Genomic DNA, 25,064 nt, shown 5'->3' with positions numbered 1-25,064 from the left:
GGGACTGGGGCTGGGTGAGTGCCTGGGTCTGGCTCTCACAGCCTGTCTCCTGTGTGCAGATCCCATCTTACCCAGACCCTCCATCCCACTGAGGTCACCGCCCCAGGGACAAACGTCACCATCCGGTGTCGGGGGCAGCGCCGGGACGTGAGGTTCTTCCTGCACAAGGCTGGAGACCTGAACCCGCCGCGACACATGGACCCTGCTGGGGACGGGGCCGAGTTCCACATCCCCACCGTGGGCCGGCAGCACGGAGGGAGCTATGGCTGCAGCTACCGGCCCCGATCAGAGCCCTTCGTCTCCTCGCAGCCCAGCCACCCCGTGGAGCTGGTGGTAGCAGGTGAGGAGCCTGGCCCGGCATCCCTGCTCCCAGCCCCAGCCTCAGCCAGATCCTCCGGGGGGGCTCTGCACCGATAGGATGCTCAGAGCCAGGCTCTGCCCTAAGCCTGGGCCCCAGCAGAGGAAATACCCGGCCGGGGAGCGGGGACAGAGTCACTGGAGGGTTCCAGTTTTGGGAAGCAACAACAGCTGGAGATTCGGAGAGGAGCGAAGGGGATGGGGGGGAATCCGCCTTTGAATCAGCCGTTGAAACAGGTCGTGGTGCCTAGGGGCTGGGGCTGGTTGTAGGGGATGGGGGCAGTAACTCTGGGTGGGTGGGGCCCAGACATCAGGGGAGGGGCAGCCCCCTGCCCCTCACTCACCACCAGTCCTCCAGCCCCCCCCCCACCCCCCGATGCCTCCTGCCCTGCAGGTTGCTGCTTGGAATTTGCTGGGGGATCCCAGGGAAGGGGCAGGATCTGGGGGGGCTGGGCTGTGAAATTGGGCCCAGCTGGGTTCCAGAGTCCTGGGGCAATAGCCCCCCCTTCTTGGGCCACATGACATCCCCCTGGCAATAGGAGTGAGCATTATCCGGAATTCCCTCTCCAGAATTCTCCTCCTCCCACTGGGGTGTCAGGGGACCCCCTGACCCTCCCCGAATAGATGTTCTGCCTCTGGCTGCGCCCTGGTCCCCAGGGCCCTGGGCACCGCCCAACTGTGGGGGGCAGCGGGTGATGTTCCAGCCTCCCCCCGCGCACTGCCTGGCTGTGTTTGGCAGCAGCCAAGATACCCTGGGGATGGGCTCACTGCGCAGCAGACAGGCTGGGGCAGAGGTACCTGTGGGGGTGGACAGAGGGGTTCTGTGGGGAGAGGGAGCTGGGGTGGTTCCCTGTTGTTGGGGGCTGAGACCCTGAGGCTCTGATTGTCTCCATCCCCTGGCCCGGGGCTGGAGTGCCCGGTGTTTCAGGGGGCAGTTGGTCCACCTGGGAGTCCCCTTCACTGGGGAAGCTGAGGCTTAGCCCCCCTGGGGCAGTAGGACACAGCCTCCCCTGTGGGGGTCCAGCCCCAGGGAGGCCCCAGAGCCACAGTGTCTGGGAAACCCCAAGAGGGGGGCTGAGCCGGATCTGCTGGACAGGGGGTTGGGGGCTCCACTCCTGGGGCAGAGCCAGCTGCTGAACTCCCCGTCCGAGCCACCAAGTGACTCTTCCCTTCCCCCTGCATCAGCCCCCCCGTATTTCTCCTACACCAACATTGCCCGCCTGGGGCTGGGTGCCTTGGTCCTGCTCGTCCTGTGGTTGATCCTGGCAGAGGCCTATTACAGCTGCCTGAGGGGGGCACCCCAGGTGAGATGACCCCCCCCTTCTGTGCTCCTTGCTCCCCCCAGGGGCTGGGCCCAGGCCAACATGGGCCCCTCTAACCTGCCATCTCTCTGCGCCCCCAGGAGCCTGGATCTGGCTGTGCAGGGAAGAGAATCTCCCCGGGGGACAAGTGGCTTCCCTGTGGGGTGCTGAGATGCTGACACAAACCCCTCGGCTCCCAAACACTCCTGCCTCAGAGATTCCCTCCCCTGAAACAGCTCCCAACCTGACCGTGGTGTGACGGCTTCCCCTTGGGACTGTCCCCTGATGTGCTGAAAGTACCTCTGAGCCCTTTTTCTCTGCCAGTTGGGCCTCCAGAACCCTGCCTTGTTAAGCCAGACACTCAAGCCTGCTGCAAACACAGACCCAGGGTCTGAACAAAGCTGCAGACTTAACTGAAAACAGCTTAAGAAGTGCTCCTGTCTCCAGCACCCAGACACCCACTCCCAATGGGATCCAAACCCCAAAGAAATTTGTTTTACTCTTTATAAAGCTTATACAGGGTAAACTCCTAAATGCTCCCCCAGGTATTAATCACTTATTCTGGGTTAATTAATAAACAAAAGTGATTTTATTAGGTATAAAAAGAAGGATTTAAGTGGTTCCAAGTAATAACAGACAGAACAAAGTAAGTTGCCAAGTAAAATAAAACAAAACTAGCATGTCTAAGCTGTGACGAACTAGGACTGTTCTTAATGTTTCCTCTGTATAGTGTGGGGGTGCCTCAGTTTCCCCTAGGCAGTTCTTAAGTATCTAGGTGGTGGGGTAAGGGTGTATGATCATTGCAGAGCCCTAGAGGGCAGGTGTGTGCAGGGGTCTGGACACAGACAATGGCCGACACCCTGTTTCCTGGCAACTGATGGCCTGGGCCCTTCCCCCCTGCAAGGTGAGAGCTAAAGGGTTGGAGAACAAAGGAATCAGGTGACAAAGCCCAGAGGAGGAGGGGCTGGAGGGAGTTTCAGAGTGAAGGGCAGACGTGGTTGTCTGGCTCACTGCTCCCCGAAATGGACCCAGCTGAGGGGTCCGGGTCTCTGCACCTCCAAGCTCGGTGTTAGACCATGTTCCTATCGTCTAATAAACCTTCTGTTTTACTGGCCAGCTGAGAGTCACGTCTGACTGCGGAGTTGGGGGGCAGGACCCTCTGGCTTCCCCAGGACCCCGCCTGAGTGGACTCACTGTGGGAAGCGCACGGAGGGGCAGAGGAGGCTGAATGCTCCGAGGTCAGACCCAGGAAGGTGGAAGCCGGGTGAGCTGTGTGTCCTGCAGACAGGCTGCTCCCAGAGAGGAGACTTCCCCAGAGTCCTGCCTGGCTTCATGGGGAGCAGTTCCAGAGCATCGCCCAGGGACTCTGTGACAACTGGTGTCAGGGGTGGGATGTACTGCACCCCATGGATGGCACTTCCTGCAGTAAGTGACTGGGGAGCAGTAAAACGAAGGGGGATTGACGAGGACCAGGCATGCTGAAGGCTCAGAGAGGAGCAGTTTCGGGGGGTGGTTAACCCATGGGAGTGTGTGACCAGCGAGAAGGACTGTGCAGTAATGGGGTCCCCCTGGGGACTGCGGTGAGCAGTCTCAGGGGCAGAGGAGCCTGCGGCTTGGCCCTGGGAGAGAGAAGGACTTTTGCAGTAACAGGGTCCCCCGGGGGATTGCAGCGAGCGGTCCCTGGGGCGGAGGAGTCTGCCGCTCGACCCTGGCAAAGAGGTGGTGTCTAGCTCAAGAAGGGCTGGCACACAAGGGGTTCTCCCTGGAAACTGTGGGGAGCTGAGAGCACACAGGCCTGTGAGTCCACAACAACTTGGGAAGAGCGGAGTGATGGCCTGTCACTGTCTCCTTAAGAAGGACACTGTAACCCTGTGCAGAAAGAGAGGGTTGAGCATTGGAAAGTTCACCAAAGCACAGTTAATCGTGCAGCTGGAGGAGGATGACCGCTCTAAGGAACAGATTCCTGACCCCAAATGGGGCTATAGCAGGATCTGGGAGCAGCTGGAGTGGGAGCCAGGCATCCCCAAGACTCCTGTCCCCAACCAGAAGAGGGTCTTCACGATCGGGTTCCCCATCGGGGGATCGGAGACGGAGGGGATTGGAGCTGAGTCCGAGAGAGCAAGAGGACTGCGAGAGACAGCGAGAGCCCGAGAAAGAGCTGCAGAAGCAGCAGCAGCATGAACTGGTGGTGGGGGAGCGGAGAGGCCTAGGGGACCTCTCTGGGGTGAGTGGGGATAGACCCCGGGGGGCCAGTTCCGCAGGGAACCTCGAGACGAAATTGCTGCCCCTGGTTAAGGAGGGGGGGATGTGGATGCCACCCCACTGCCTTTGAGCAGGCTGGAGATTTGAACCAGGGGGACCCTGCGGAAAAGCCCCGGTGTCTAGCTCCCTTGCTGGGTCCCAAGGCCACAGACTCCGTCAGCCAGATGGGTGGGGAGGTGGACAGGCTCCCACTCCTGACCCCAACCTATATGTCTGTGTGGAGTCTCCTGGGGCCAGGCCCCTCGGACCCCCAGTGGGAGCGGAAGGTGATGGTCAATGGGGAGACATTCCTGGGGTGGCGAGATCCGGGGACAGAGAGAACTGGTGTCAGGCCCCGGGTGGTGCAGCCTCAGATGCTGAGGGGCTGGGTGAGCTGGGTGAGGGTCCCAGGGACGAAGCCCCTCGCCCTGCCTATGGCCCAGATCCCTGTGCAGACCCAGGAGGGGTGGGGCTGGCCGGCCGTTGGGGTGCTCCAGGATACCAGCTGTGAGACCCTGTTGTGGGGTGACTGTGTCTCTTTGGGACATGATCCAGGCCCTGCTCCTGTAACTGCCAAGGGTTTGAATTTGAATCCAGGGAACCAATCGGTGGAGAGGGAAATGGTCAGTGAAAATGCAGATGACCTGGCTGGCAGCAGGGAGGAGCTGCTAGGCTCAGGCTACCTGCCTGCCTGTAACCAGCCCCCTGGGGCTTCCCACCCCGTTGCACACCGGAGAGGGGGCTCAGGCTGGCTCTGATGCAGTGAGGAAAGCAGCGAGCTCGCTGCCTACCCCCACTGGGACAGCAAGGGCAGCGCTGAGCACAGTGGGAGCTGAGACCCCAGCTGAGTGGGGGGAGACACAGGCAGGGCAGGGGATCTGTGGGGAGTGGCAAGGTGCTTGGTAAGGAAAGTCTGGATGAGCCTAGGCAGCCTTGTGAGCTGATGGCTTTGTCCAGTCAGCAGGGTGGGAAGGCGAGGAGAGTGGAAGATGAGTGTCCCTGGACCTTACCTGTTAGCTGGGTGGAGAATTGGGACAGTGAAGGAAACGTGCCTTTGTCTGTCAGGGGTATTGACTTGCCCATGGAGGGAGCTACCCTGATCTCCAAGCAGTTGTCTGCGACCAGCCTTGTGTGCTGGGACAAGGGGAAAGAGATCCCAAGCTGGGTGTCTGGTAAAGGAGAAAGTGTGTCTGGCTCTTCTTTGTCTGTGGAGCAGACAGAAGGGGCCTTTCAGCCTGTGATGGTCGAGGGTCGTGCAGTTGTCTCAGAGTTGGTTCTGGATTCAGCTAAAGCCCAGGAAGGGAAGGGTCCTAAGTTTGTGTCTGCTCGGGAGAATGGCGCTGTAACTAGGTCGCATCCAGTTAGTGTCTATGTAAAATCCCCGAGACCAGACAATTCTGGTGCTTGTATTTTGCCTGTTGCTAGTGTGCGGCAAAGGGAAGGAGAAGGCTTCTGACCTTTTATCTAGGAAGTCTGTCAGTTTGCCTGAAAGGGGATTGTTTAGGAATCCGCCGGATGGGCCAGAGGTAATTCTGGATGTAAGGGAGACCCAGAAAGAGTCTATTGTTGCTCAGGAGGGTGTTCCTCTAGAGCAAGCCGTCGCTGAAGAGGGTAAGAGCAGAATTTCTGTGAGGGGTGAATTGTTGCATAGAAAAGCCCTAGGGAAGGGAATCCTCATGGAGTCTTTGCAAGCAGTTTACGGCAACTGAAGGGTGTGAAAGTGATTTAATCAAGAAAGTTTCAGATCCTAACACCAAGAAATTTTCTGTTGTGAATGGATCCACTGACTGTCCTGTTGAAAGATCCAGTGTGGATAGCTTTGGGAAGGTCTCAGATGAAGTGAAAGCTGTTAAGAAAGTTAAACAGTCCTATAACCAAGTGGCTGTGTTTGGCCAGCTTGTTGGGGAGAAAACCCGATCCCAGTTTGACCCCCTGGGGTTTTGGGGGTGGCCAAAGGGCACGGGCCACATAAACCTTCCCACATGCGGCCTGTGAGTGCTATCGACCACCCCTGACCTAAGGGAGGGTGTAAAACTGGAAGGGCCTGGTGTAACTCCTACCAAGGAAGGGGAGAGATGCTGGGGCATCCATGGGAACGTTGGTGGCTTCGAACTTCCCAGGTCACCGGCTAAAGTGACCCCGCTCAGTTCGATCTCGAAGGAGGGAGAGATGTGACGAAGTAGGACTGTTCTTAATGGTTCCTCTGAATAGTGTGGGGGTGCCTCAGTTTCCCCTAGGCAGTTCTTAAGTTTCTAGGTGGTGGGATAAGGGTGTATGATCATTGCAGAGCCCTAGAGGGCAGGTGTGTGCAGGGGTCTGGAAACAGAGACTGGCCAACACCCTGTTTCCTGGCAACTGATGGCCGGGCCCTTCCTCCCTGGGAGGTGAGAGCTAAAGGGTTGGAGAACAAAGGAATCAGGTGACCTCCTGGCCCGGGAAAGGGACAAAGCCCAGAGGAGGAGGGGCTGGAGGGAGTTTCAGTTTGGGGCTGGGTGGTGGAACGCAGGGAACCCCAGGGCTGGGGTCTAAGCTCCCTGCTCCCCCAGAAGGACTTGACTGAGGGGTCCTGGTTGTACCCACAAGCTCTGTTTTGGACTGTGTTCCTGTTGTCCAATAAACCTTCCATTTTACTGGCTGGCTGAGAGTCTCCGTGAATCCCAGGAAGAGGGGTGCAGGGCCTGGACTCCCCCACTCTCCGTGACACCAAGCCCTGTAGCAAACCTTGTTGCCTTCTCTGTCCCCATATCTACCCTAGTGACACCAACCACATCAGCCACACATCAGGGGCTCGTTCACCTGCACATCTACCAATGTGATACAGGCCATCATCTGCCAGCAATGCCCCTCGGCCATGTACATTGGCCAAACTGGACAGTCTCTACGCAAACGGCTAAATGGATACAAATCGGACATCAGGAATGGTAACATACAAAAGCCGGTAGGAGAACACTTCCTCCCTGGACACGCAATCACAGATTTCAAAGTAGCCATCCTTCAGCAAAAAACCTTCAAAAACAGACTTCAAAGAGAAACCGCAGAGCTGCAATTCATTTGCAAATTTAACACCATCAATTTGGGCTTGAATAGGGGCTGGGAGTGGCTGGCTCACTATGAAAGCAATTGTAATTGTCACTCCCTGCATCTGAAGAAGTGGGGTTTCTTACCCACAAAAGCTTATGCCCAAATAAATCTGTTAGTCTTTAAGGTGCCACCGGACTCCTCGTTTTTACAGCAAATTCCCACTCTGTCACAGGGAAGCCCGGCCGGGGAGCAGGGACAGTCACTGGGGGTGTTTGTGTGTTCCCCAGCCTGGGGGCAGCAGCAGATGCTGGTGATTCAGAGCAGAGGGAGGGGGGATCCCTGCCCCCAGGGGGAGCTGCAGAGCAGGGGACTTTTCCCAGGGGGATGCTCCCCTGGGCTGTCCACACTCAGGGGACACACAGAGGAGTCGGGGCCCAGGGGCTGCCAAGTTGGCACCATCCCAGGCCACAAAAATCCATCCCCCGCTCCCTGGAAATGACCCTGACCATCAATGCAGTGAATGTCCCTCACCGACGGATTTGGGAGGGGAGTGAAGCTTCCTGCTTCAGACAGGAACCCGCCTCGAATGGGGCAGCCGGAGGCTTCCTCTGGGGGCAGCTGGGCCCATCAGTGGCCATGGCTGTGCCCTGGAGCTCCCTGCAAAGCAGCCAGGAGCAACCAGTATGGGAGGCGGGATACCAGGCTAGATGGGCCCGTTGGTCTGAGGCGGTGTGGCCAGGCCTGGCTGGTGCCATGGCACTGTTGGGGGAGGGGGGGCTGGAAATGACGGCCAGACTGGATCAGACAGCGCCCCCTAACGCTGCGCTAGTGGGGCCAGCCCTGACTGATGGGGAGAGTGCCCCCTACCGAGCCCCCGACCCTGCAGCCCAGCAGCCCCTAGCCCTACAAATCCCCCAAATCTTGCTTCCTCTGACCTCACTTGATGCCGTGGAGCCCCCTGACACCCTCCTCGTAGAATTCCCTGTACACACAGCTGTCCTGCCCCAGAGGTGGCCGCATCTCAGTACCAGGCGAGGGGTCCCTGTATAACGAGCCGCCGGCACCGTGCTTCTCAGGTAACTAGGATGCCAGGGGAGCTGATCGGCCTGTGGATCAGGTTTGTTATAACGAGTCACTAACGAGGGAGGATTGGGGACAGGAAAAGCCCCCCGAGTTAATCTGCCCCGCCCCCGGCGCATGCTCTGGTGTTGCGCTGCCCCTTGCTGGTCCGGGTCCCCCACAGCAGGGATCCAGGCTCAGCCCCAGCAGCAGAGGGGACCCCCCAGGCTCTCCCACCCCTGCTGCCCTGTGGGGGGGAGCGGCCTGGCGCTGGGACCAGGGGATCCCGATCGGCTCATGGGGGATTCTGGTTTGTGTCACTCGGCAGGAAAAGGAGCCGCACCGAGACCCAGCAGGTAGGAACTCGGCCTCTCCCCTTCTGGATCGACCTGCCTGGCTCCTGGGTTCTGTCCCAGCTCGGGGAGGGGAGTGGGGTCTTGTGGTTAGAGCTGGGGGGTTAGGGTACAGCATGAAGGAGGATGGGGGGCTCTCTGGGTGTGCTGGAGAATCTCCCTGCGCATTAGGGGGATATGACATTTACAAGGGGATTTTCTCTCTTTTGGCGCCAGCCCTTTGGGGGCATTGAAGGCCCCTGCTCAGCAAGACCCCATGGACAAAACCACAAAGGGACTGGAGGGGAAAACTGGATATTCAGGGAAATTATTGTGCCTCCTTTGAAAGAAATAGTAGTTTTCATTCCACCCTCTTTCTATATTGAATTAAACACCTGAAATGTCCTGAGGACACAGGGGCTCAGATCTCTTTTTGTTTTGTGGGTGTCCCTGTCCTGCAGAGTGCGGAGGCTGAAACGGACAAAACTTTCTCTAAGTATCTTGTATATTTCATGGCGGCTATTCTACTTCTCCTTCATTCGCCCCGGTCTTCCCCTCCTAATAGCCACCCACTGGTGTGCCCCCTGCACACTTTTATGTGCCTGGGAGGGAGATGAAACAATCCTTGATATCTGACTTGCTAGGAAATGGGAGCGTCTAGGGAAAGCGGGGCACTTGTGGGCATGGTGCAGTGGCTGGCTGGCTGGCTGTGGTTTTTGCCTTGGTCACTTACTCCTTGGCAGACCCAGCCCAGCGGCATCTGCTGGCTCTCTGCAGGCAGCAGCCCACAGGGGCTGGTTGCTGGGGTCGCTGCTGGTCAGCGACAGGCTGCAGCTGCATGGCTTGTGATACATTCATACACATACAGACTGTAGGCATCGCTGTCCTTGTGCAAGCAAGCAGCCACCCATTGCAGCGGCCAGGCACAGTCTCCAGGCGTGCAGCCCGTGGGGAGGGCGCCAGTGCCCTTTTGAGGGGTGGGGGGACAGGGGAGACAGTGTTTCTGCAGCTAACACCTCAGGAACTTCTGCAAGAGGCAAGGTCTGGCTGGGTAGTGCCAGGGCACCTGTGGACACCCAGCTTTTGGGTTGCTGCTTAGTGGTGTCCACCGGAAAACTTCCAGCCTCAGCAACTGCTCCTCTGTCAGGTTGCGGGAGGGAGCCACCTGGGAGGCAGGGGAGGAGACAAAGGTCCGGGGGGCATGCAGCGATAGGGGGCGGCAGGTGGGGGCTGCAGCTCCAAGGGGAACCGCTACCCACAGCAAAGCTGCCCCAGTCCCTGGCTCAGTCCTCGCGCGTGGAAGGTGTGAGTTGGCTAGCCAATGGGGGCAAGAAAGGGGCATCCCTGGGAAGGACTAGATGGAGCAAAGCATCCTTGTAGAAACTCCCACATTGGGCCATACAGCTGATCTCGCTGCTCTCCCTGTTGTCGTGCCATGCCTCGAGATGAACGTGCTGCACGGCTGCCCTTTCCAAACCACAATTTCACATATGGCCTGGGAGTCCCCTGAGTATAAGGAGTATTCATGAAATGAATAGCAAGTCCGCCACATGACGAGTGGTAAGTACAGTCCGTTTCACTGTAATGATGTTGTTCATCGCACTGAATCCTCTTTCGCAGTCAGCGTTGGTTGCAGCGAGGGTGTCCGCTGCAAGGACGAGTTTTTTAAGTTTACCAGGAATGTTTTTTCCTCCAGAAGCCTTGAATTCAACAAATCCCATGTGTGTTTCTTGTTGATTGAGCCTCAGTTGATCAGCCAATGCTCTTATTTCCTTTTCTCCAAAGTGGGGATTCTCTGGATTCTCTTGCCATTTTTCAGGATTCAAAATTGACAAATTGTTAATTAAGTCCTTATAATTGGAAGCCCTTTCTTCATGTGTGCTTCGATTGGCTCTGTTTGAGGCAGTTGTGAAGAGTTTTGTCCTCATCTTGTCAATGACTGCTTGAATGAATTGAGACGAGTTGATTCTGGGGCTTTTTCCAGCGCCGTTTAATTTGCTATTTTTGAACATCATGGATTGTTCAGCCTTCTGAGCTTAGAATCATAGGATATCAGGGTTGGAAGGGACCTCAGGAGGTCATCTAGTCCAACCCCCTGCTTTTCAAAGCAGGACCAATCCCCAATTTTTGCTCCAGATCACTAAATGGCCCCCTCAAGGATTGAACTCACAACCCTGGGTTTAGCAGGCCAATGCTCGGCTATCCCTCCCCTAACAGCTTCTTCAGAGTGAATTCCTGGGTCTGTTTTTAGGCTTTCGATTCTCTTGATGTATATTTGCATTAGGTTGTCTGCTTTTGGAATGGTCATGTCTCGTTCTTGTAACATCTCGGACAAGATCTTCAGTTCTGTCAGCACATCCAGCATTAACGAAAGGTTTCTGATGAAATGTACAGAACACAGCTTTGAGTCCAGTCCTTGAAATTTAATACGTTCGCTTCCGACTCTTGACAGGTCTGGTGAGGCCGTCTCAAAGTGTTTTGCCAAAGCAGGGTATGTTTGCCACCCACCTTAAATTGAATATTTTGCCGATTTTTTTAAGTACAATGTGTAATTCCTTGGCATGAGCACTCAGTTCACGAGAGTTTTTTGGTGATTAACTGTACAAGGAATATAATGCATCCAGAAAGGCCTTAAAGTCATTTATACCTCCGGTGACTTCTAAAGCTTCATCAACAGCAAGTTCCAGTCTGTGGTTGAGACAATGCCACAATATCACTTTAGGAAAGTCCGTTTGTCGTAGTTCTCCAACAACAGCTTTGACTCCAAATGTCACATTTGCACCATCACCACAAAAGCTGACCCTCACTTCCAATAACAGTTCTTTAGTGAACCTGCAATGCAGCAAGCATTTCAAGACTTCCCCTTTAATGGCTGCTGCTCTTGCGCTTGGAGCTCGATCAAGTCCGGAGAAAACGTACGAGGCCTCATGATCCCATCTCTGCTGGGTTTCAAAAAAATGATGAGAGTCGAGTTGCCAGCGAGAGTAGCCGATTCGTCGACAAGTACTGTCTTTTTCCCCTTATGGTCGATGATTGTGTTGGCAATTCTCTTTTTCATTTCAGTGGCTACGTGATTGATGATGTCTACACAAACTATTCTACTATGCAACAAACGCCCCATTTCCGTTCCGTTGACTTGCTGTAGGTCAGTGAGGCTCTCATGGCCACTGTGGGGTCGATTCGTTTTGGCAATGTAGTCGGCTCTTCGGAATACATGAGCAGTAGTTTCAAATGCTGCTTCTTCGCTTTTAGCAGTCAGAGGAAGAAGAGTTTCTCTCTTAGCCCTGGCTTGAATTTTTTCAGCATCCATGTGAGCTGCAGATTTCTTATGTTCATTTATTTGTCTGTGACGGGAGGGCCTCTCTGTCTCTTTATTCTTTCCGTACGAGGCTATTTCACAAGAGGCCCGCTTTGGAGAGATGCTGACCCCTCTTGCAGAATGGAGCTCCAAATCTGAAACGTCAAGACATGGGGTGCACACAAGTGCACTGCCCGAAGCAAAAAAGGCAGTCGGTTTTCTTTTTGAACGCCTCAAATTGCATTTTTGAGGGTAAGGTGGGGGGAGTTTATTAGCAAAAACTATGTCACTAGGAGGGCCGTGAGGCACTGGAAGGGGTTCCCTAGGGAGGTGGTGGAATCTCCTTCCTTCGAGGGTTTTTAAGGTGGCTCCCGGCTGGGATGATTTACTTGGTCCTGCTTTGAGCAGGGGGTTGGATTAGAACCTCCTGAGGTCTCTTCCAACCCTGATCTTCTATGGTTGCAGGGGTGGGTGTGTTGGGGTGTTGGTGGATTCACACACACTCACACACGCCCCAGTGACTCTCTCCCCTCCCAGCCCCAGGAGCCCGACCCCGGTGCCGACGGACTCACTTACGCCGAGCTGGACGGCCAGGTGCTGCAGGCCAAGCCGGGGAGCCCGGCCCTTGCCCACGAGCCTGCCCAACCCAGCGTGTACGCCGCGATCAATGTGAGCTGGGGGACCCCGCAGTGAGAGCCCCCCGTAGCCATGGGGCACCAGACCCCAGGGGGCAACAGACTTACCCTCCTGCAGCGACAGCCCCAGAGAACTCTGCTTCTAGGGAAGATTTAGGGGGAATGCCCCAGGCTGCCCTCCCCCCGCTGCAGCCCCATCCCATTGAGCTGCTGTTCCCCTTCCCCTCCCAGAACAACATTTGGGGACCTGGGGGAGGGCTCAGCACCGGGACGGGGAGGGGACACATTGAGGCAGCTTTTATGTAATTTTGCATCCTGTTAGTCTCCAGATTTGTAATAAACACTGAACCACAAACCAGTCCCCCCAGGTAGCCCCAGCCCCCTCTCCCTGTGCCGGGAGTGTATGTCACACCTAGGGGAGATGGGATTGCTCGGGGGGGAGCGCTGGGCCCTTCCTGCTCTAACCACTAGACCCCAGTCCCCTCCCAGAGCCGGGGTATATTACAGGGTCGCTGCCAGGGAATCAAGTTGATGCTGAGTTTCACTGGCAGTGGCAGTAACAGAAAAAGAAAGTGAGCGCCGGCTCTGGACACACTTCCCCTTTTCATGGATTTTTCGGCTGCTACTTTAGCAACTTAGGATCTAAATGTATCCCTCCCTCCCCACCTCACAGGGTCCCAAAACCACCCCCCAGACTCCCAGCCCTCTGTCCCGTCTGCAGCGCCACTACCTGGAAAGGAGGTTGGGCAGGTCCCTCCACCCTCATGCTCGAGGGCGGGCACTGGCCCCAGCCTGGTCAGGAAGGAACCTCTGCCCCGCTCCATGGGAGAGAGTCACTCCGTGGGGGGCACTGTGTGTGTGTGCGGGGGGGATCCCTCCTCTGCTCTGATCTGCGGCTCCAGGGAGGCTAGATGGGCCTGTTGGAAAAGGTCAGGGCAGCCTGGGCACCACTTGAGATTCCCCCGTTCCCAGCTGGTCCCCGGACTGGGCAGCTCCCATGTGGAGCTGGGAGGTGATGTGGGGTGCGGGGGGGACCAGGCAGCTGCAGGAGGGGATGTGGTTTACTGGGTGTTGCAGGGAGCTGGCTTTGCTCTGACCGCGGTAGATTTGGGCTGGAGATTGCAGAGGAACCATCTGATGGGAAGAAAGGGGCCAAGCAAATCACGGGCTTCCTGGGGCTGCAGCCCCCAGCAGAGTTCCTCATTCCGCTCGCAGTCGGGTCTCAGGCTCAGTGGAGCTCAGCAGTGCGGTGTTGGTGCCAGAGCTGAGGGGCCCCCCACTGCCCTGTCATGGCATCTGCTCTCACCGTCCTCTTCCTCGGTGAGTATCAGACACAGCCAGGGCATGTGCCTATGGGGGGGTGTCTGAGACCAGGGCATGTGCCCACAGGAGGGTGAATCTGAGTCCAGGGTATGTTCCTGTCACGGAGTGTGGGGGAGTCCGGGGCCTGCACCCCTCTTCCTGGGATTCACTGTGACTCTCAGCCAGCCAGTAAAGCGGAAGGTTTATTGGACCACAGGAACACAGTCCAAAACAGAGCTTGTGGGTACAACCAGAACCCCTCAGTCCAGTCCTTCTGGGGGAGCAGGGAGCTCAGACCCCAGCCCTGGGGTTCCCTGCGTTCCCCCACCCAGCACCAAACTGAAACCAAACCCCCTCCCCGCCACAGCAGGCTCCATCCTGTAGCCTCTGTCCACATTCCCGGGCAGAGGAGTTACCTCCCCCGCCCCGTCCTGGCTCAGGTGACAGGCTCTCAGGTCTCCCATCCCCAGTGAAACTCCCCTGCCACATTCCCAGGGCAACACTCCCCCCTCCCTGCTGCATCACAGTCCCCCATGGGGGAAGGGGGATCTGAGACCCTGGTGTCTGCCCATGTGGGGATCTGAGTCCAGGGTGTAGGATCCAGTCACTCTAGGATCTGGTCCCTAATGGCCCATCTCCTTTCCAGGCTGCTGGCTGGCCGGCCGGAGTGGGGTGTCGGGAGGTGAGTATCTGTGGGGAATGGAGCAGCTGGGGGAATTTCCACATTAATGATGAGGGACATGGATGGGGGTTGAGGGGCGCAGATCCCCCAAAGGGATGATCCTGTCTGACCTGTGCTCCCTTCCACACCCACTGGTGGGGACTGAGACCTTGCCCCTCTCATTACAGGGATGGGCACCACACAGGGAGAATTTGCCTCCACTCAAAGCTCTGCCCCCCAGGAAATACAGAGTGAAGGCACCAGCCACCTCACAGTGCCCCCGAACTGTGCCCGGGGAGCTGGCCGTAGCCCCGGGGAACGGGTCAGTCAGAGCAGGGCTGTAAGAAGGGGACACACAGCGGGACTGGAGCAAGGCACCTGTTGTGTCTCACCCTTGGCTTGCTGCACACGCACCTGTCACTGCTTTGCTCATGGGTCAGGCTCAGCCCGACCCGGCGTTCGGAACGTCCCCTGAACGGCTTTGGAAATATCCCGTCCCCAAAGGGGCCCCCGGCATCGGGCAGAGCAGAGCTAAATCCCCAGGGGCTGAGAGCGGTTTGGGCCGGAGCAGAGCCGGAGTTTGGGCCCCAGGGATGGGCCGGAAAATGTTAGAACAACCGGGGGATTTTGCAAACACATGTATTTTTGGGGGGCCTGTTATGGGACCCTCTTGCTCAAAGGACACAAATGTGTCCCATGATCCCAGCACCCCCCCTCCCCCCCCCCCCGTGTACAGCACATTGCCGGACAATTGGAGGAAACGTGGTTTTTAGAATATTTTAAAGAATAATCCATGTTCAGCTCATCCCCAGGAGAGCTGCCCCTGGGCTACAACATTAGAGAAACAGAAGGGTGATTCTGATCTCAGCCCCTGGGGTCAATCCGGAGTCACTCCTGACTGCAGCGGGGGCAGGGCTGAATTGACCCTGGAGAACTGAAGGAATCGTCCCTCCCCTCTGCTTTGTCAGACATACGTGGTTTGTGTCACCCCCACTTACTGCCTGTTTGTTTGTGAATCCAGAGGGGTCCTACCCCAAACCCTCCATCTCCGTCAGCTCCGGTGGGGTGATCCCCGTGGGGGGAAACGTCACCATCCGGTGTTGGCATCAGGGCCGGGGCATGAGGTTCGTCCTCTACAAGGCTGGATACTGGAACCATCCGACGCACACGGACCCTGCTGGCTCTGAGGCTGAATTTCCCATCCCCAGCGCCAGACGGGAACACGGGGGCAACTACACCTGTCGTTATAGCTACACAACAGGATCAGCTGGCTCCTCGGAGCCCAGCGACCCTGTGCAGATCATTGTAGCAGGTGAGGGGCCCAGCCCGGCACCTCGGCTCCCAGCCCCACACCCAGCCAACCCAAGGGGGGTCTCAGCGAGCCCTGGTGCCCAGCAGATGGGACGTCCAGCCAGTGAAGGTTGGGTTGGGGGGGAGATCTCAGGCACCCAAAGATGGGGAGGGAGGGAGGGAGGGAGGAGATCTTGGGCTGGTGCCTTGGTGGCCTGGACCCCAGGGGAGACCCTGACCCTGTCTCTGCCCCGTCGCTGACGCTCCATGCTGGGGACGGGGTGCAGTGGCCGTGCCCGGGTCTGTCTCACGCCCCGTCTCCCTCCCACTCCAGATCTCAGCTCCCCCGAACCCTCCATCTCCCTGAGCCCCAGCGGCGGGGGCGGGGGGCAGAGGGGACGGGAGGGGTCACATATCCCATCCCCAAAGTAAGCCAGGCAGAGAGAGGCAGCTATACCTGCTATTATCCCCCCGACTTGGATCCGAAGACCTGGGTGGAGCCCAGCGACCCCGTGGAGCTGGTGGTAGCAGCTGAGAGGCCCGGCTCAGTGTCCCCGCTCCCAGCCCCACACCCAGCTGGATACTCGGGGTGCTCCACGCCAATGAACCCCTCAGAGCCAGGCTCTGCCCTGAGCCCTGGGCCCAGGAGAGGGGATGCCGGGCCGGGGAGAGGAGACGGAGTCACTGGGGGGTTCCCAGTCAGGGGGGAGCAGCCTGGTCACGGCGGTGTCGGGGCGCCTGCCAGTCGAGCGTTAAGCGACGGGGCCCCGGCTGTCATGGGCGGGTCGTTCTCTCTTGTCCTCTCCCGGGGCAGGTCTGTGCCCACCGCGGAGGGTCGGTTTGGGGGGTCAAGGGTCGCGCTGCCCCGGGTCGATAAGGGAGCAGGCCGGCCGGAGGAGGGCACCTGGCCTTGGAGCCGAGGTGGGGAGGTTTGGGGGGCCCCTGGGTGCTGGGGGAGCTCGTTCTGCATCCTGGGTCCGGCCCCGGAGGAAGTTCTGTCCCCTGCCCAGACGAACGTGGCCCTGATTGAGGCCGGGCCGGAGGCAGGGAGCCGTCCCCCCGGGGTCACCCCAGAGCTGTGGGCTGTTGTGGGGTGTCTGCCCTGCAGCGGGGGCCGGCAAGTGGCAGCCGGGCTAGCTCTGATGGAGCTGAAAAGAGCAATGGAGCCGTGGCCGGGCAGGACTAGCCGCTCGCGTGTGCACCCAGCGCCCTGGGCGGGCTTGACTCTCACAGCCTGTCTCCTGTGCGCAGATCCCAGCTTACCCAGACCCTCCATCTCTCTGAGCCCCACTGGGGTCACCGCCGCAGGGGCAGACGTCACCATCCGGTGTCAGGGGCAGAGCCGGGACGTGAGGTTCTTCCTGCACAAGGCTGGAGACCTGAACCCGCCGCGACACATGGACCCTGCTGGGGACGGGGCCGAGTTCCACATCCCCACCGTGGGCCAGCAGCACGGAGGGAGCTACAGCTGCAGCTACCGGCCCCGATCAGAGCCCTTCGTCTCCTCGCAGCCCAGCCACCCCGTGCAGCTGGTGGTAGCAGGTGAGGGGCCCGGCTCAGTGTCCCCGCTCCCAGCCCCACACCCAGCTGGATACTCAGGGGGGTCCACGCCAATGAACCACTCAGAGCCAGGCTCTGCCCTGAGCCCTGGGCCCAGCAGAGGGGACGCCCGGCCGGGGAGCGGGGACGGAGTCACTGGGGGGTTCCCAGTCAGGGGGGAGCAGCCTCCTACCCTGCACATGGTCTGACGCTGCCCTGGTCACGGCGGTGTCGGGGCGCCTGCCAGTCGAGCGTTAAACGACGGGGCCCCGTCTGTGACGGGCGGGTCGTTCTCTCTCATCCTCTCCTCGGGGCAGGTCTGTGCCCACCGCGGAGGGTTGGTTTTGGGGGTCAATGGCTACGCTTCCCCGGGTCGATAAGGGAGCAGGCCTGTCGGAGGAGGGCGCCTGGCCTTGGAGCCAGAGGTGGGGAGGTTTGGGGGGCCCCTGGGTGCTGGGGGAGCTCGTCCTGTAGCCTGGGTCCGGCTCCGAAGAAGTCCTGTCCCCTGCCCAGACGAGCGTGGCCCTGATTGAGGCTGGGCCGGAGGCAGGGAGCCGTCACCCGGGGTCACCCCAGAGCTGTGGGCTGTTGTGGGGTGTCTGCCCTGCAGCGGGGGGCCGGCGGGCGGCAGCCGGGCTAGCTCTGATGGAGCTGAAAATAGCAATGGAGCCGTGGCCGGGCAGGACTAGCCGCTCGCGTGTGCACCCAGCGCCCTGGGCGGGCTTGACTCTCACAGCCTGTCTCCTGTGCGCAGATCCCAGCTTACCCAGACCCTCCATCTCTCTGAACACCACTGAGATCACCGCCCCAGGGGCAAACGTCACCATCCGGTGTCGGGGGCAGAGCCGGGACGTGAGGTTCTTCCTGCACAAGGCTGGAGACCTGAACCCGCCGCGACACATGGACCCTGCTGGGGACGGGGCCGAGTTCCACATCCCCACCGTGGGCCGGCAGCACGGAGGGAGCTACAGCTGCAGCTACCGGCCCCGATCAGAGCCCTTCGTCTCCTCGCAGCCCAGCCACCCCGTGGAGCTGGTGGTAGCAGGTGAGGGGCCCGACTCAGTGTCCCCGCTCCCAGCCCCACACCCAGCTGGATACTCAGGGGGGCTCCACACCAATGAACCACTCAGAGCCAGGCTCTGCCCTGGCCCTGGGCCCAGCAGAGGGGACGCCCGGCCGGGGAGCGGGGACGGAGTCACTGGGGGGTTCCCAGTCATGGGGGAGCAGCCTCCTACCCTGCACATGGTCTGACGCTGCCCTGGTCACCCGGGTGTCGGGGCGCCTGCCAGTCGAGCGTTAAGCGACGGGGCCCCGGCTGTCACGGGCGGGTCGTTCTCTCTCGTCCTCTCCCCGGGGCAGGTCTATGCCCACCGTGGAGGGTCGGTTTTGGGGGGGTCAATGGCCGCGCTGCCCTGGGTCGATAAGGGAGCAGGCCGGCCGGAGGAGGGCACCTGGCCTTGGAGCCGAGGTGGGGAGGTTTGCAGGGCCCCTGGGTGCTGGGGGAGCTCGTCCTGCAGCCTGGGTCTGGCCCCGGAGGAAGTTCTGTCCCCTGCCCAGACGAGCGTGGCCCTGATTGTGGCCAGGCCGGAGGCAGGGAGCCGTCCCCCCGGGGTCACCCCAGAGCTGTGGGGTGTCTGCCCTGCAGTGGGGGGCCGGCGGGCGGCAGCCGGGCTAGCTCTGATGGAGCTAAAATAGCAATGGAGCCGTGGCCGGGCAGGACTAGCCGCTCGCGTGTGCACCCAGCGCCCTGGGCGGGCTTGACTCTCACAGCCTGTCTCCTGTGCGCAGATCCCAGCTTACCCAGACCCTCCATCTCTCTGAGCCCCACTGGGGTCACCGCCCCAGGGGCAAACGTCACCATCCGGTGTCGGGGGCAGAGCCGGGACGTGAGGTTCTTCCTGCACAAGGATGGAGACCTGAACCCGCCGCGACACATGGACCCTGCTGGGAACAGGGCCAAGTTCCACATCCCCACCGTGGGCCGGCAGCACGGAGGGAGCTACAGCTGCAGCTACCGGCCCCGGTCAGATCCCTTCGTCTCCTCGCAGCCCAGCGACCCCGTGGAGCTGGTGGTAGCAGGTGAGGGGCCCGGCTCAGTGTCCCCGCTCCCAGCCCCACACCCAGCTGGATACTCAGGGGGGCTCCACACCAATGAAGCACTCAGGACCAGGCTCTGCCCTGGCCCTGGGCCCAGCAGAGGGGACGCCCGGCCGGGGAGCGGGGACGGAGTCACTGGGGGGTTCCCAGTCAGGGGGGAGCAGCCTGCTACCCTGCACATGGTCTGACGCTGCCCTGGTCACCGCGGTGTCGGGGCACCTGCCAGTCGAGCGTTAAGCGACGGGGCCCCGGCTGTCACGGGCGGGTCGTTCTCTCTTGTCCCCTCCCCGGGGCAGGTCTGTGCCCACCGCGGAGGGTCGGTTTGGGGGGTCAATGGCTGCGCTGACCCGGGTCGATAAGGGAGCAGGCCGGCTGGAGGAGGGCGCCTGGCCTTGGAGCCGAGGTGGGGAGGTTTGGGGGGCCCCTGGGTGCTGGGGGAGCTCGTCCTGCAGCCTGGGTCCGGCTCCGAAGAAGTTCTGTCCCCTGCCCAGACGAGCGTGGCCCTGATTGAGGCTGGGCCGGAGGCAGGGAGCCGTCACCCCGGGGTCACCCCAGAGCTGTGGGCTGTTGTGGGGTGTCTGCCCTGCAGCGGGGGGCCGGCGGGCGGCAGCCGGGCTAGCTCTGATGGAGCTGAAAATAGCAATGGAGCCGTGGCCGGGCGGGACTAGCCGCTCGCGTGTGCCCCCGGCGCCCTGGGCGGGCTTGACTCTCACAGCCTGTCTCCTGTGCGCAGATCCCAGCTTACCCAGACCCTCCATCTCTCTGAGCCCCACTGGGGTCACCGCCCCAGGGGCAAACGTCACCATCCGGTGTCGGGGGCAGAGCCGGGACGTGAGGTTCTTCCTGCACAAGGCTGGAGACCTGAACCCGCCGCGACACATGGACCCTGCTGGGGACGGGGCCGAGTTCCACATCCCCACCGTGGGCCAGCAGCACAGAGGGAGCTATGGCTGCAGCTACCGGCCCCCATCAGAGCCCTTCGTCTCCTCGCAGCCCAGCGACCCCGTGGAGCTGGTGGTAGCAGGTGAGGGGCCCGGCTCAGTGTCCCCGCTCCCAGCCCCACATCCAGCTGGATACTCAGGGGGGTCCACACCAATGTACCACTCAGAGTCAGGCTCTGCCCTGAGCCCTGGGCCCAGCAGAGGGGACGCCCGGCCGGGGAGCGGGGACGGAGTCACTGGGGGGTTCCCAGTCAGGGGGGAGCAGCCTCCTACCCTGCACATGGTCTGACGCTGCCCTGGTCACGGCGGTGTCGGGGCGCCTGCCAGTCGAGCGTTAAGCGACGGGGCCCCGGCTGTCACGGGCGGGTCGTTCTCTCCCGTCCTCTCCCCAGGGCAGGTCTGTGTCCACCGCGGAGGGTCGGTTTCGGGGGGTGAATGGCTGCGCTGACCCAGGTCGATAAGGGAGGAGGCCAGCCGGAGGAGGGCACCTGGCCTTGGAGCCGGAGGTGGGGAGGTTTGGGGGGCCCCTGGGTGCTGGGGGAGCTCGTCCTGCAGCCTGGGTCCGGCCCCGGAGGAAGTTCTGTCCCCTGCCCAGACGAGCGTGGCCCTGATTGAGGCCGGGCCGGAGGCAGGGAGCCATCCCCCCGGGGTCACCCCAGAGCTGTGGGCTGTTGTCGGGTGTCTGCCCTGCAGTGGGGGCCGGCGGGCGGCAGCCGGGCTAGCTCTGATGGAGCTGAAAATAGCAATGGAGCCGTGGCCGGGCAGGACTAGCTGCTCGCGTGTGCCCCCGGCGCCCTGGGCGGGCTTGACTCTCACAGCCTGTCTCCTGTGCGCAGATCCCAGCTTACCCAGACCCTCCATCTCTCTGAACACCACTGAGATCACCGCCCCAGGGGCAAACGTCACCATCCGGTGTCAGGGGCAGCACCGGGACGTGAGGTTCTTCCTGCACAAGGCTGGAGACCTGAACCCGCCGCGACACATGGACCCTGCTGGGGACGGGGCCGAGTTCCACATCCCCACCGTGGGCCGGCAGCACAGAGGGAGCTACAGCTGCAGCTACCGGCCCCGATCAGAGCCCTTCGTCTCCTCGCAGCCCAGCGACCCCGTGCAGCTGGTGGTAGCAGGTGAGGAGCCTGGCCCGGCATCCCCGGTCCCAGCCCCACCCTCAGCCAGATCCTCCGGGGGGGCTCTGCACCGATAGGATGCTCAGAGCCAGGCTCTGCCCTAAAAGTGGGCCCCAGCAGAGGAAATACCCGGCCGGGGAGCGGGGACAGAGTCACTGGAGGGGTTCCCCAGCTTCGGGGAGCAGCAGCAGCTGCAGAATCGGAGGGGATTCCTGACCCCTGGGCTGGTTAGGGATGGGGGGGATTCCGCCTTTGAACCAGTCTTGTGTGGTGCCCAGGGGCTGGGGCTGGTTGTAGGGGATGGGGGCAGTAACTCTTGGTGGGTGGGGCCCAGACATCAGGGGAGGGGCAGCCCCCTACCCCTCACTCACTACCAGTCCTCCAGCTCCCCCTCCCCACCCCGATGCCTCCTGCCCTGCAGGTCGCTGCTTGGAATTTGCTGGGGGATCCCAGGGAAGGGGCAGGATCTGGGGGGGGCTGGGCTGTGCAATTGGGCCCAGCTGGTTTCCAGAGTCCTGGGGCAATAACCCTCCCTTCTTGGGCCACATGACATCCCCCTGGCAATAGGAGTGAGCATTATCCAGAATTCCCTCTCCAGAATTCTCCTCCTCCCACTGGGGTGTCAGGGGACCCCCTGACCCTCCCCGAATAGATGTTCTGCCTCTGGCTGCGCCCTGGTCCCCAGGGCCCTGGGCACCGCCCAACTGTGGGGGGCAGCGGGTGATGTTCCAGCCTCCCCCCGCGCACTGCCTGGCTGTGTTTGGCAGCAGCCAAGATACCCTGGGGATGGGCTCACTGCGCAGCAGACAGGCTGGGGCAGACGTACGTGTGGGGGTGGACAGAGGGGTCCTATGGGGACAGGGAGCTGGGGTGGTTCCCTGTTGTTGGGGGCTAAGACCCTGAGGCTCTGATTGTCCCCATCCCCTGGCCCGGGGCTGGAGTGCCCGGTGTTTCAGGGGGCAGTTGGTCCACCTGGGAGTCCCCTTCACTGGGGAAGCTGAGGCTTAGCCCCCTGGGACAGCAGGACACAGCCTCCCCTGTGGGGTCCAGCCCCAGGGAGGCCCCAGAGCCACGGTCTGGGAAACCCCCAGACGGGGGCTGAGCCGGATCTGCCGGACCGGGGGTTGGGGGCTCTAATCCGGGGCAGCGCCAGCCACCGTCCAAGCCACCAAGTGACTCTTCCCTTCCCCCTGCATCAGCTCCCCCGTATTTCACCTACACCAACATTGCCCGCCTGGGGCTGGGCGCCGTGGTCCTGCTCGTCCTGTGGTTGATCCTGGCAGAGGCCTATTACAGCCGCCCGAGGGGGGCACCCTAGGTGAGATGACCCCCCCTTCTGTACTCCTTGCTCCCTCCAGGGGCTGGGCCCAGGCCAACACGGGCCCCTCTAACCTGCCATCTCTCTGCGCCCCCAGGAGCCTGGATCCGGCCGTGCAGGGAAGAGAATCTCCCCGGGGGACAAGTGGCTTCCCTGTGGGGTGCTGAGATGCCGGCACAAACCCCTCGGCTCCCAAACACTCCTGCCTCAGAGATTCCCTCCCCTGAAACAGCTCCCAACCTGAGAGTGGTGTGACGGCTTCCCCTTGGGACTGTCCCCTGATGTGCTGAAAGTACCTCTGAGCCCTTTTTCTCTGCCAGTTGGGCCTCCAGAACCCTGCCTTGTTAAGCCAGACACTCAAGCCTGCTGCAAACACAGACCCAGGGTCTGAACCATGCCCCCAAAGCTGCAGACTTAACTGGAAACAGCTAAAGAAGTGCTCCTGTCTCCAGCACCCAGACACCCACTCCCAATGGGATCCAAACCCCAAAGAAATTTGTTTTACTCTTTATAAAGCTTATACAGGGTAAACTCCTAAATGCTCCCCCAGGTATTAATCACTTATTCTGGGTTAATTAATAAGCAAAAGTGATTTTATTATGTATAAAAAGTAGGATTTAAGTGGTTCCAAGTAATAACAGACAGAACAAAGTAAGTTGCCAAGTAAAATAAAACAAAACTAGCATGTCTAAGCTGTGACGAAGGAGGACTGTTCTTAATGGTTCCTCTGAACAGTGTGGGTGTGCCTCAGTTTCCCCTATGCAGTTCTTAAGTATCTAGGTGGTGGGATAAGGGTGTATGATCATTGCAGAGCCCTAGAGGGCAGGTGTGTGCAGGGGTCTGGACACAGAGACTGGCCGACACCCGGTTTTCTGGCAACTGATGGCCTGGGCCCTTCCCCCCTGGGAAGTGAGAACTAAAGGGCTGGAGAAGAAAGGAATCAGGTGACCTCCTGGCCCCGGAAAGGGACAAAGCCCAGAGGATGGGGGGCTGGAGGGAGTTTCAGTTGGGGCTGGCTGGAGACATGGAGTGAAGGGCAGATGTGGTTCTCTGGCTCACTGCTCCCCAAAATGGACCCAGCAGAGGGGTCCTTGTCTCTGCACCTACGAGCTCTGTGTTAGACCATGTTCCTGTCGTCTAATAAACCTCTGTTTTACTGGCCGGCTGAGAGTCACATCTGACTGTGGAGTTGGGGTGCAGGACCCTCTGGCTTCCCCAGGAGCCCCGCCTGAGCGGACTTGCCATGGGAAGCGCACAGAGGGGCAGAGGAGGCTGAATGCTCCGAGGTCAGACCCAGGAAGGTGGAAGCCGGGTGAGCTGTTTGCCCTGCAGACAGGCTGCTCACAGAAAGGAGACTTCCCCAGAGTCCTGCCTGGCTTCATGGGGAGCAGTTCCAGAGCATCGCCCAGGGACTCCGTGACAACTGGTGTCAGGGGTGGGATGTACTGCACCCCATGGATGGCACTTCCTGCAGTAAGTGACTGGGGAGGAGTAAAACGAAGGGGGATTGACGAGGACCAGGCATGCTGAAGGCTCAGAGAGGAGCAGTTTCCGGGGGCGGTTAACCCCTGGGAGAGTGTGTCCAGCTAGAAGGATTGTGCAATAATGGGGTCCCCCTGGGGACTGCGGTGAGCAGTCTCTGGGGCAGAGGAGCCTGCGGCTTGGCCCTGGGAGAGAGAAGGACTTTTGCAGTAACAGGGTTCCCCTGGGGATTGCAGCAGCGGTCCCAGGGGCGGAGGAGTCTGCCACTTGACCCTGGCAAAGAGGTGGTGACCTCGAGAAGGGCTGGCACATGAGGGGTTCTCCTTGGAAACTGTGGGGAGCTGAGAGCACACAGGCCTGTGAGTCCACAACAACTTGGGAAGAGCGGAGTGATGGCCTGTCACCCTCTCCTTAAGAAGGACATTGTAACCCTGTGCAGAAAGAGAGGGTTGAGCATTGGAAAGTTCACCAAAGCACAGTTAATCGTGCGGCTGGAGGAGGATGATCGATCGAAGGAACAGGATCTGGGAACAGCTGGAGTAGTAGCCAGGCATCCCCAAGACTCCTGTCTCCGACCAGACGAGGGTCTTCACGATCGGGTTCCCCATCGGGGGATCGGAGATGGACGGGATTGGAGCTGAGTTCGAGAGAGCAAGAGGACTGTGAGAGACAGCGAGAGCCCGAGAAAGAGCTGCAGAAGCAGCAGCAGCATGAACTGGCAGTGGGGGAGCGGAGAGGCATAGGGGACCTCCCCGGGTTGAGTGGGGATAGACCCCGGGGGGCCAGTTCCGCAGGGAACCTAGAGACGAAATTGCTGCCCCTGGTTAAGGAGGGGGGGATGTGGATGCCACCTCACTGCCTTTGAGCAGGCTGGCGATTTGAGCCAGGGGGACCCTGCGGAAAAGCCCCAGTGTCTAGCTCCCTTGCTGGGTCCCAAGGCCATAGACTCTATCAGCCAGGTAGGTGGGGAGGTGGACAGGCTCCCCAGTCCTGACCCCAACCTATATGTCTGTGTGGAGTTTCCTGGGGCCAGGCCCCTCGGACCTCCAGTGGGAGTGGAAGG

The 25,064-nt window shown here is 60.2% G+C and overlaps 1 protein-coding gene across 1 annotated transcript in view; it reads left to right on the top strand.

Annotated features, from left to right (window-relative positions):
* Positions 1-25,064, top strand: part of LOC144279003 (immunoglobulin superfamily member 1-like) — a 143,638-nt gene that overhangs the window by 33,099 nt on the left and 85,475 nt on the right. Inside the window, 8 exon segments of the mRNA XM_077840415.1 lie at positions 60-80; positions 83-340; positions 15,229-15,519; positions 16,749-17,039; positions 17,791-18,081; positions 18,825-19,115; positions 19,867-20,157; positions 20,911-21,201. Of these exon segments, the coding sequence (XP_077696541.1) occupies positions 60-80; positions 83-340; positions 15,229-15,519; positions 16,749-17,039; positions 17,791-18,081; positions 18,825-19,115; positions 19,867-20,157; positions 20,911-21,201 (2,025 nt within the window).

Source organism: Eretmochelys imbricata, chromosome 23 (genome assembly GCF_965152235.1).
Source record: "Eretmochelys imbricata isolate rEreImb1 chromosome 23, rEreImb1.hap1, whole genome shotgun sequence".
Classification (NCBI taxonomy): domain Eukaryota; kingdom Metazoa; phylum Chordata; order Testudines; family Cheloniidae; genus Eretmochelys; species Eretmochelys imbricata.
This window is presented reverse-complemented; position numbering and strand designations above follow the sequence as displayed.